At 41.0% G+C, this 12,729-nt stretch overlaps 1 protein-coding gene across 1 annotated transcript in view; it reads right to left on the reverse strand.

Moving 5' to 3' along the window:
• Nucleotides 1–12,729, reverse strand: part of C8H10orf67 (chromosome 8 C10orf67 homolog) — a 164,513-nt gene that overhangs the window by 120,908 nt on the left and 30,876 nt on the right. Inside the window, exon 5 of the mRNA XM_054522065.1 lies at nt 385–540. Coding sequence (XP_054378040.1) covers nt 385–540 — 156 coding nt within the window. The remainder of the gene's footprint in view (nt 1–384; nt 541–12,729) is intronic.

Raw genomic sequence — 12,729 nt, forward strand, 5'->3', positions numbered from 1 at the left:
GGCTTGGAAAGATTAGCTTTGTGTCTTTCCAACTACTTTGACTGCAAAAAAGGGTGGGAGTCTTAGGTTACAACAAAAATCCACTCCCACACTCTTCTAGAGTAGGACATTTTTTGCAGTGGGAGGTAAGTTATTTTATTTCCCCTTAAATAAAAATTGTATTTTTAATTTTATTGTTCCTATTCATTATATTGCTCCTATTCATATTGTTATGGGTTTTCTAGAATAGGCCATTGAGCAGAAAAGAATTAGACTGGCTTATATTATGGGGAGATGCCCAAAATGCATCGGTTGGATTTTAATTTATCATTAACTCAAGGTTTTAACTATTTATGACTTTATTTACATATATTAAAATTAATTATTCCTTGCCTTGAAACTTACCATTTTGTGAAATCCAAAATCTTCATATTGGTCTAGTTCTTCTTTTAATTCTTTAATAACTTCTTCTTTCTCTTTCAGTTTTCTTAACAAAATATTTGTTTTGACACTACTCGCATCTTGCAAATAAACATTCTCTTCTTCTACCTCAAAGAATTGCTGGGGACAAAAAAAAGCAGCATTAAAAATTAATTAGACACTAAGCATTAAAAATTAGGCACTAACACTAAATTAGACACTCAGCATTAAAAATTAGACACCACCAGAAAACATTTCATCTTTTAAGCTACTGTTTTGTGAAGGTTATTTTTGTAACCTGCAAACAATTTTAGTAAGCAACTTTATTTATATTGAAATAGATGCTTAAAAAGTATTATGCACTATGTAGCCCAGTGTTATCCTATAAAACACAAAGCATGATCAGTTACTCTAACTGTATGAGCCATGTAAACTACAATAGTAAAGAGAGAGATGGAAGAATAGAAGAAGGTCTACTCAACAAGAATTTGGCAGCCATCCATGGACAAAAGTTCCCTTGAGGGAGATTTGGGACCTGGATGGAAAGAAGACTGCAAAACTCTGGTGGAGCCCAAGACTGAGCAGGGCTGTTTTGACTGGCAGGCTGCACTTAGGTGGCAGGCTCACTGACCGTGGTCCCAGCTACAAACCCAGAAATGGCTTCATCCCCCTGTGGACTTGGTCCTGCCACTAGAACCATCTGCCAAGAAATCCAGGAGGAATCACATTCACTTGTGCCTCTGGTGACAAGCCCACAGGCCTCAGTCTCAGCTGTGGACCCTGAATCAGCTCTGTAACTCAACCAAACCCACTTTCAGCTGCAGTTTGAGACCAGTCCTGCCTGCCCAGGCACCTGCTGGGAGTCACGCCTATTTGTGCCTTCGGAAGCAGGTCGGCTGACGTCAATCTCACAGCAGATCTTGAAACAGCCCTTTAACTTGGTCCCAGCCCTCTCAGCTGCAGTCTGAGAGCAGTCTTGCCCACCCAGGGGCTTGCTGAAACCTATGCCTTTCTGTGCCCCAAAGGCAGGCCCACTGATTTTGATTCCATTGCAGATCTTGGGGTGGGCCTGCAACCTAGTTCTGTCCCTTCCTAGCCTTCATCCAGAAGCAGTCCTGTCCACCCAGAGATCTGCCAGGAAACATGCCCATCAATGCCTCTGGAGGCAAGCTGCTGACCTCAGTCTGACGGAGGAGCCTGAAGTAGCCCCGTGACCCAGCTCGAGCCCACTCAGCCATGGTCCAGGAGCAGTCCTGCTTGCCCAGGAGCCTAGCAGGAGGCACACCTGTCTGTGTCTCTGGAGGCATGTCTGCAGGCCCCAGTCTCAGTGTAAGCCATGAAGCAGCCCTGTAATTCCGTTCAAGCCCCTGTCAGCCATGGTCCATGGCCATTTCTCCTTGCCCAGGGACCAACTCAGTAACCCAGCAGGAACACTCCAAGGGACCTGAAGGAATACACACTCATCTGTATGCCTGGTAACAGGCCCACCATCTGCAAACCCAACTGTGAAACCTGAAGCATATTCTTTACCCAGCACCAACTCTACAGACCAAGGCCCTGGAAGCAGTTTATTCTTTCCAGGGGCCAGACAGGATCCAAGCCTGCTCAAGCCCCTAGTAATAGGCCCACTAACATGGTCCCCATTGCAGACCCAGCAGCAGCCACGTAACCCGGCTGCAACCCTACTCAACTGCAATCCTGGAGGCAATCTTATCAGCTTAGGGACCCGAAAGAAGAAAATCTTTACCTACCAAAACCAGTCTGTAATGACTGGAGGAAGTGTTTGCTCATCCAAATGCACAAACGCCAACATAAGGCTCTACAGATTGTGAAGAATCAGGCAAACATGACACTCTCAAGAAAACGAATACAGTTCCAGTAACTGACTCCAAAAAAATGGAGATCTGCAAATCATCTGATAAATAATTCAAAATAATTATCTTTAAGAAGCTCAATGAGATGCAAGAGAACACAGATACGCGGTTGAACAAATAAAAAAAAAACAATGCATTAACAAAATTAGAAGTTTAATAAAGCAATAGTAAATGCCAGGCATGGTGGCTTGTGTCTATAATCCCAGCTACTTGGGAGGCTGAAGCAGGTGGATCACTCGAGGCCAGGAGTTTGGAACCAGCCTGAGCAACATAACAAGACATCCTTCTCTAAAATTTTTTTAAAAAGAAAAGATTAAAAAATGGGCCAAGGACCTAAATAAACATTTTTCCAAAGATGATATACAAATGGCCAACAGTTACATGAAACATCACCAATCATCAGGAAGACGCAAATCAAAACTACAATGAGATATTACCTCATTATGATAGGAATGAGCTATTAGAATGAGTATTTTCAAAAAGATAAGAGATAACAAGTATTGGCAAGGGTATGGAGAAAAGGCAACCCTTGTGCACTGTTGATGGGAATGTAAAGTGGTATAGCCATTATGGAAAATAGTATGGGGGTTCTTCAGAAAATTAAAACTAGAACTGTCATATGATCCAGCTATCCTACTTCTGGGTATATATTCAGAGGAAATAAAATCATGATCTTAAAGATATTTGTATTCCTATGTTCATTACAGCATTATTCACAATAGCCAAGATATAGAAACAAGCTAAATATCCATCAACAGATGAATGAAGAAAATGTTACACACACACACACACACACACACTCTCTCTCACATACACACACACACACACACAATGGAATATTTACAATGGTAGTATGTACAATGTATATATTAATACAATAGAATATTTTTCAGCCATAAAAAAGAAGGATATCTTGCTATTTGGGACAACATGGATGAACCTGGAAGACATTATGCTAAGTGAAATAAGCCAGACATAAAAAGGTAAATACTGTATTATCTCATTAATATGTAGACTCTAAAAAAGTTGAACTTAAAGAAGCAGGGAGTAGAACGGTGGTTGACAGGCTGGGCGCGGTGGCTCACGCCTGTAATCTCAGCACTTCGGGAGCCCTAGGCAGGCAAATCATCAGGTCAGGAGTTCGAGACTAGCCTGGCCAACATGTGAAACCCCGTCTCTACTAAAAATACAAAAAATTAGCTGGGCATGGTGGTGGACACCTGTAATCTAAGCTACTTGGGAGGTTGAGGCAGGAGAATCACTTGAAGCCAGGAGGCGGAGGTTGCAGTGAGCCGAGATAGCACCACTGCACTCTAGCCCAGCCTGGGCGACAGTGCCAGACTCCATCTCAGAAAAAAAAAAAAAAAAATGGTGGTTGACAGAGTCTGGAGCATGGGGAAAATGGGGAGATGTTGGTCAAAGGGTATAAACTTTCAGTCATAAGATGAGTAAGTTCTGGCAGTCTAACGTACAGCATGGTGACTACGGTTAATAATACTGTATTGTTTACTTGAAATTTGCCAAGAGAGCAGATCTTGTGTCTTTACTGCCACTGCCCCCCACCCACACACAGTAGTAACTAGAAGTATGTGTTAATTAATTTGATTGTGGTAATCATTATACAATGTATTTCAAATCATCACATTGTATACCTTGAATATATACAATTTATATTTGTCAATTATACATCAGTAAAGCTGGAAAAAGGTAATAATAGTAAACCCTAATAGTAAATTGACATCATGATTTGTGAATATCCTACTTTAATATTCATCTAGAATGGAAGACAGTAAAAATTTGAATATGTAGAAAAGGAAGTAAACATCAATGGTGCAACTAATTCCCTCAATAGACTGGAATGGAGAAGTTGAAAGAAGTAATACACCTTGACAGCTTGTTTTAAGCATTTAGGTGCTTCCTATCTGCATTAATTACTCTGAAGAATTATATTACAAAACCAAAAAAAGGATGAAATGCTTTAAAAGTGGATAATGTTACTTACTTCCAGCATTTAAAAATCTTATTTTCAACACTGTTATGCAAAATTTGTGGTTTAGTTTGGACTCTTTTGGAAATTATAAAGAAACCATTTGATTCTTTGTGTGTTTGTTACTAATATATTTGGGTACATACAACATACAGGAAATATAGCAAAACCTAGTAATATCTGCTAATATACTTAATGCTATATTTCAAAAGAGTTAGATTTGTAAGCTCAAATTGTCCTAATATGATGAATACCAGCAGACTAAGAATAATAATATATGAAGGTGGCTATGAACAGCACTGGCATAATCTATACAGTATTAAAAAATCATATATGAATGTACAGTAGAATTAAAAAGAGTGAAAAAGAATACTCCATATGACAATATCCAATATCAGCTTTTAAAATTTTGTGATTTTATTTATTTAGATTTTTTATTTAGTTGGTTTTTTTTTTTTTTTTTTTTTTTAGACAGTGTCTCACTCTATCACCCAGGCTGGAGTGCAGTGATGCAATTGGCTCACTGCAACCTCCGCTTTCTGGGCTCAAGTGATCTTCCCACCTCTGCCTCCACCTCTGCCTCCCAAGTAGCTGAGACTACAGGCACATACCACCATGCCTGGCTAATTTGTGTATTTTTTTTTTGCAGAGACAGGGCTTTGCCATGTTGCCCAGGCTGGTCTCAAACTCCTGAGCTCAAGGGATCCACCTGCCTCAGCCTCCCAAAGTCCTGGGACTACACAGCCACCGCTCCTGGCCTTAAATTTTGTGATTTTTAAACAAGAGTATTGATTATGTAGATCTAGTCTTTACATCTATTCTTACATATGTCTACAGCTCACTCTGCTAAGGTCAACACACATTTATTCTACTAGGGCCCTTAAGTATTACTAGGCATTATGTATCCAACAGATCCAAACAGAGTTCAACACCTTCACTGTCATCCTTTCTGAGTCCCCTTATTAACAGCAGCATAAACCAGAAACTCATTTTAAGCCCCTTCTTCTCTTTCACGAACTAACCAAATTTGTTCGATCTGCCCCTAAATCTGTACCAAACCCCATCACCTTCTTTCCTGTTCCACTACAATCTTCGTACTTGCCTTGTTCACCTGGATATTGTAAAAGCTTCTTAACTAGCCTCCCTGCCTCTTGTTTTGTCACTTCACTCCAATCTTCATCCAGTAGCCAAATAAGCTTTCTGAAATGCAGCTCTCCCCATCTCCTCCTACAGGCTAACATCCAACTCCCTTAGCATGGTATACAAAACGGCAGCCTTCATGATCTGCTGTCAATTTACCTGGCCAGCAACTCATGCCAGTCTTCTCTCCTGTTTCTTCACCCCAACTGGGCATTTTATCAATACTGATACACTCAGCATCCAACTTCTCAGAAACACCACATTGCCACAGGTCTCTGTGCCTTTGCACTTGGAGTTCCCTCTTAGCTGACCCAATAAGCTCTTGCTTGTCATTCTAGCAGAATGGTATTAGAGTGGGATAGCCTAAGTCTGCAGACCAGCTCTGTCAGCTTGGGACCTTGAACAAGTTTCTTAAACCCTGAGTGTCTTAATGTTATCATTTGTAAAATGGGACTGTTAATAATAGTACTTGAATTGTGAGAATTAAATAAGATAACGCATGTAAGCAATTTTGGACAGTGCCTACAACACAGACAGCCCCCAGTAAGTATTATATCCTAGCACTTAGTCCTGTTGTGGCTGTTGTCATTCAAATCCAGATGCTACCTGCTCTGGAAGCCTTAGCACCAGTCTCCCACCCACCCACTTTCCACCCCTATGTCCTTTCTCTATCCTGTGAAAACTCTTCTTGGGGTCACTTTATTATTTGCTTATTTTCTAACTATTTTTTTTAAGAGTAAAATAAACCCAAAACTATTCAGAACATAAAAATTAGTTAGAGAACATTGCGCACATGTACTCTAACTAATTTTTATGTTCTGAATAGGTTGGGTTTATTTCACTCTTAAAAAAGACACCTGCACTTGTATGTTTATCGCAGCACTATTCCCAATGGCAAAGTCATGGAACCAACCTAAGTGTCCATCAATGGTTGATTGTATAAAGAAAATGTAATATATTAATATATACAATATGGAATACTATGCAGCCATTAAAAAGAATGAAATCATGTCCTTTGCAGTAACATGAATGGAGCTGGACGCCATTATCCTAGACAAATTAATGCAGGAACAGAAAACTAAATACCACATGTTCTCACTTCTAAGTGGGAGCTAAACAACGGGTACACGTGAACATAAGGATGAAAATAATGGACACTGGGGACTCCAAAAGGGAAAAAGGTGGCAGGGAGACTAGGGTTGAAATATTACCTATTGAATACAATGTTCAATATTTGGGGGATGGATATACTAGAAGCCCAATCCTCACCATTATGCAATATACCCATGTAACAAACATGCACATATACCCTCTGAATCTAAAACAGAAGTTTTTAAGCCAACAAAACAAAGATTGCATGACAGCCCAGAGACCAATGCACTAAAAATTAATGAGAAAGTGATGCAGGCTGTTTAGGGAATGATGCTCTGACTGGCACAAAGTCATCTTCATCAGAGCATATCACAGAAGTGCCCTGGGAAACTCATTTAAAATCTCACCCAGGTACCACACTGAGAGGTGCTTAAGCCAGCCTGCCTTCTGGATGGGCTCGGCTTCTCTGGACTTCAGGACAGGGAGGGCCACAATTCTTTGGAAGAACAAAAAACTTTTACTTTTACATGCTTCCTAACCTTGTTTTATTAGTGCAGACTCAAAGATTCCTCTTTCAGTTGGTCCTCAAACTTCAGCTGAAGCAATTGTTTGAGGAACCCAAAATCCACCTGGAGGGATTTACTTTTGGCTTTTCATAAAATAGTTGTAAGGTCCAAATACAATGGATTCATTTTTCTTCATCTCTTGGAATGTTTCTGATGCTTCACTAGTGTTTATAGAATGAGCTGGACTCTGTGGGAGATAGCAGAAAGCAGTGTGATTTTTCCGCACTGCCCCTGCAAATCTAGTTTTTAGTCTCATAGTTCTCACCTTTTAGAACTTTCAGGAAGATACCATGGCTTTATTTTTTTTAACTTAGTAACAACTTTAATCTTAGACAATGACAACAAAATAAAAGGAAGAAAGAAAATGGGAAGAAAGCAAAAACCAAAACCAAAACAAAACATTCTAGTCTAGCCAACTCTCACCCATTAATGCTTCTGTCCTCCCACCACTCTGGCCCCCCTTAGACTTGGCAGTCTGCAGTGGAGGAGAAGGGTTGAGCCTCTCTTCCTTTTATTTCTACAATTTGAGATTCTCCAATGGTCTGGTGCAGAGGAGAGGGAGAAACGTTAAGGGAACAGAAACAAGTGCCAATTGACAGTAACCTGCTGCCGTTGGTTCCCAGGAGGGTCCATGCTGGCCTGGCCTCCTGCAATGCCCTTCACAGGAGCAGTGCCTCGCTGGCTTCTGTCCTAGGACCTGCCCTTCTGCTGGCATCCTGTCACCTCTCCAGACGGTCCTTGTCAGCAGGCTTCTGCTCCATCAGCCCTCCTGCTCTTCTGTGGAATTTTCCTGGCAAGTCCCATACCAGTCCTCACATGCCTCAGACCCAGGGACGCTTGTCAAGCTCTCCAAGTGGTCCAAGATTCTGCTCTTGCTTGGCTCGAAGGAGAAATACTCTCTTTCTCTCTCTCATTTATGGGTCAGCACTCCATGCTGCCTGCTTTCCCCAAAATGGTCCTCTTGACCAGCCTTGTCCATTTCCAAATTCAAGATCTCTCTTATATTTCCTGGAGATGGATGATGGGCTAGTACTGGCCAATTAAGCTGCTCCACCAAGTCCTGGAATGTCCTTCAAAGAACATCCTGATGGCATCTATTTTTTGTTTTCTTTTTTTTAGATAGGGTCTTGCTCTGTCACCCAGGCTGGAGTACAGTGGCATGACTGTAGCTCACTGCAGCTTCTAACTCCTGGGCTGAAGCCATCCTCCTGTCTCAGCTTCCCAAAGCACTGGAATTACAGGCATGAACCACCACGCCCAGCCACACCTCACTTTTGAACAGTATTTTGTTCTCTACTTTTGGGGCTTTGGATGAAACTGAAACCCAAGAGTCCCATTTTAACATCCCATCTTAGGGTGGCTTACTAAAAAATGTGTTACCCTTTAGTTTAAATCCCAACCTAACCATGTGACCGCCTGTCCTTCATCGAGAGGTTCTTTCTCACAACTGTCAAGTTGACAGGAGCAACAGACATCCAGGCCTGAGGGCCTGAGTATGACAAAGTTCAATCAGGCTGCACAATTCACTTATCAAACACAGGAGTTTGAAATTCCAGCTTGGGGCTGGGCGCGGTGGCTCACGCCTGTAATACCAGAACTTTGGGAGGCCAAGGCGGGCAGATCACCTGAGGTCCAGAGTTCAAGACCAGCCTGACCAACATGGAGAAACCCCGTCTCTACTAAAAATACAAAATTAGCTGGGAGTGGTGGCGCATGCCTGTAATCCCAGCTACTCCGGGGGCTGAGGCAGGAGAATGGCTTGAACCCGGGAGGCAGAGGTTGCTGTGAGCTGAGATCACGCCATTGCACTCCAGCCTGGGCAACAAGAGCGAAACTCCATCTCAAAAAAAAAAAAAGAAATTCCAGCTTGGGTTCAGTAACAACATCAAAATAGTTACTGCCTGCTGTTCAAGGAAAATGTTTTTGGAATTTCAAGTGTCTCATTAACTTTCTAAAATAAAATTTCTATATTTTGGTGCCGTCATTCTCATTAAGGTCCAGCTGTTAGTTTGCAACATTTAAGCTAGGGAATAATTACTCTGTGAACATTTAGATTGACTATGACAATACTGGATGGGAAGCAAGTCAATTGCTTACTTCAAAGGTGATATGGTAACCTTTTTAGATAATGAAGGTTATTATAATGGAGATATTAACTTTTATCATTTAGTTAAGATGGTGTCAGTATCAACTTTCTTCACTGTAAAGTTAATTAATAAGTAGTATACTTACTAATTAATACATGTTATACTCCTTAATTAATATGTATTTACTCCCAGTTAAAGTATTAATATGCATTTGTAGGGAGATATTTTAGTACTTCCGTAAGATAAACCTTTTCCTGAAATAAATAAATGCATTAGTTATTCACTTATTTACTTATAACAGTGAGCTCATGGATTCCTATTTTATTCAAATGGTTACAATTCATAATTATAATTATTTATTTTGATGCATGAATTTTCCCAGATTGACCAAGTGGAATGAAGGAAGCCCCTACCAGCTGACTCCTGTGTTCTGACATGCCTTCATAATTTTTTGAGCATTTGCTTGCTTCAGTTACGACAAATATCGCAGGTCCTTCTTCCATTTTCCCTGTCATTGCCCTGGAGTTGGCTACTCCTCCAAAAAGCCCTGGTTTCTTTTAGTGTAGAATATCATTTGAATCTAAAAGCTGAACTCCAGGTGTACTCATTGCTATAGGAGTGTCACTTCCTCTAGGCGCTCTCCATAGACAGAACTAGGATATACATAAATGTATCTACACACTTACATATACACATTCACATACATCTATATAGTCACATATATATATCTGTGATGATTAATTTTATGCATCAACTTGGCTAGGCCATGGTACGCTTTTTCAAACGTTAGGTGTTGCTGGTATTTTTAGATGAGATAAATAATTAAATTGGTAGCTCTGAGTAAAGCAGATTACCCTTCATACTTCCATCATGTAGATGGAGTTCATCCAATAGATTGAAGGCCTTCTCAGAAAAAGACTGAGATTCTCTGAGGAAGAGGAAATTCTCCTAGAGGACTGCGTTCGGACTCAAGTTGTAACATCAAGTCTTTCCTGGGTCTCCGGCCTGCTGGCCTGCCTTGCAAATTTCAAACTTGCCAGCCCCCCATAACTGCATAAACCAATTCCTCAAAATCTCTTTTATCACCCCTCCACCCTCTCTTCTCTTTCCCTGTTTTCACCCCATCTCCCCCAAATATTCATTGTCCTTCAAGGCTCAGCATAGGAATCAACTTTTCCTAAAAGTCTTCCTTAACTATTCACCCGAATTGCCAGAGAGTTATGCACCCACTGGGTACAAACCTCCAATGTGGACTGTAATTGTTAAGTTTATTATCTCTCGACCACTAGATTATACACAATGAGTACAAGGACTGGCTCTGGGCCTCTGCTGGAAAATCAGACAATGGATGGATGAAATGAATCAAAACATGAGTGAAAGAACAGTTAAAGACCTTGACATTATGGATTGCGTTTATTCTAGGAAATTTCCACTAGGAATTCATGATCTATTTCCAGTACCATGGTGTAGGTCAAGATATCTTGACACTCTTCTTGATCATATTCAATAAAATTTGTCAAAAACCTATTATGTACCACGCAGTCTGCTGGGAGAATACAAAGATGAGTAAGACTCAGTCCCTGCTCTGCAGGAACAGTCTAGCGGACAGATCAATATGTACTGGGTAAATGTGATACAATTCACTGTAGCTATTATTCAGCAGAGAAAGAGCAAGAAGGGACATTATGTGAAAATTCCAGGGAGGTGGTTAATAACTTGAGGTGAGCTGAGGGAAGCAGGCGACAGCCCAGTATTGTGGGAGGGTAAAGTTTTAGCTAAGAAGTGGAAACAGATAAAAGTGAAGACATAAAAGGACCTTCTAAGCCATGCTAAGGCACTTAAACTTCATCCTAAAGGCATGGAGGAAACACTGAAGGATTTAAACAGGGCAGGATGTGGTCAGACTTGTGTTTTGAACGACCACCCAGATGACTGGGCAGACGATGGACTTAATGAAGACCAAAAGAGATAAGAAGGCACCAGCCACAGGCCAGGTGAGCAATGCTATCTAAACTAGTTCAGAGGCAAAATAACAAGACATGGACTTAGGAGGTAGAAAACTGGCAGGATGGTCAGGCACGGTGGCTCACGCCTATAATCTCAGCGATTTGGGAGGCTGAGATGGGACGGTTGCTTGAGCCCGGGAGGCAGAGGTTGCAGTGAGCAGAGATGGTGCCACTGCACTCCAGCCTGGGAGACAGAGCAAGACCCTGTTTCAAAAACAACAACAACAACAAAAAATACCCAAACAACCAAACAACAACAAAGAACTGGTAGGATTCAATGGCTCACTAAATATGAAGGATGAATTTGTTATCGAGTGCTGCATGAAAGTTTTACCCCAAATGTAGTGGCTTAAAACACACATGTTTGGCCAGGCACGGTGCCTCTCACCTATAATCCCAGTACCTTGGGAGGCTGAGGTGGTAGGATCACTTGAGGCCAGGAGCTTGAGACCAGCCTGGACAACATATTGAGACCCGTCTCTAATGAAAAAGAAAAAAAATTAAATTTAAACACACACACACACACACACACACACTTATTATCTCACAGTTTCTGTTGGTCAGGAATTCAGGTAGGTCCTCTGTTTAGGGTCTCCCAAGGCTGCAATTAAGGTGGTGTTCAGGGCTTTGGTCTCATCTGAAGCACAACTGTGAAAGGATCTGCTTTCAAGCTCACTCAGGTTGTAGAAAAATCCACTTTTTTTTTAGCTATAGGACTGGAGGCTTCAGTTTCTTGCTGTCAGCCAGAGGCTACACTCAATTCTTTGCCACGTGGGTTTCCCCTACATAGCCTCTCGCATAGCCAACAGAGAGAGAGACTCTAGCAAGACAGATGCTACCCTTTTATGTAACATAATTACATACAACTCTTTATCTTTGCTGTATTCAATTGACTAGAAGCAAAAGTTAAGTAAATTTAGAAACTTGTTCATAGCTGAAAAAAAAAGTACAGGTACTTGTGTCTTTAACTGGTCTCCAGAGGGCAGCAGAGAGTCATTTATACTTATAAATCTACAAAAAGCGTACACAGCACTTAGTTTCATTTTCAACTTTCTTCTGTTCTTCCTTATGACTAAGCCTTAACAAACTGGGTGGCCAGGATCTGGAAGGCTGTCTGAGGTCATGGATCAAAGTGATGCCAACAAGCCAAAGCAAAGATTCCAATAATGACTTTAATTTAATTTAATATAAACAATTTTTTCATAAGTCAACTAACCACAATGAAGCATATTTAACCAACACATATTTATGAAAAACTGATATGAAGAATTTAATCATTTCATAGCTTTCTACTCCTAGAAGTATAAAGCGTATGGACAAAGAGTAATATTCATTATTCAGCTATATTTTTGAACATTTGATATACATTAGAAATAGATCAATGTCCCAGAAATTGTAGAAGACACAAAGAATTATAAAAGCATGTGTTTTGTTTGTTTGTTTTGAGACAGGGTCTCGCTCTATCACCCAGGCCGGAGTGCAGTGGCATGATCATGGCTCACTGCAGCCTTAACTTCCTGGGCTCAAGTGATCGTCCCACCTCAGCCTTCCGAGTAGCTGGGACCCTAGGCACATGCC

This window comes from Pongo abelii, chromosome 8 (genome assembly GCF_028885655.2).
Source record: "Pongo abelii isolate AG06213 chromosome 8, NHGRI_mPonAbe1-v2.0_pri, whole genome shotgun sequence".
Taxonomy (NCBI): domain Eukaryota; kingdom Metazoa; phylum Chordata; class Mammalia; order Primates; family Hominidae; genus Pongo; species Pongo abelii.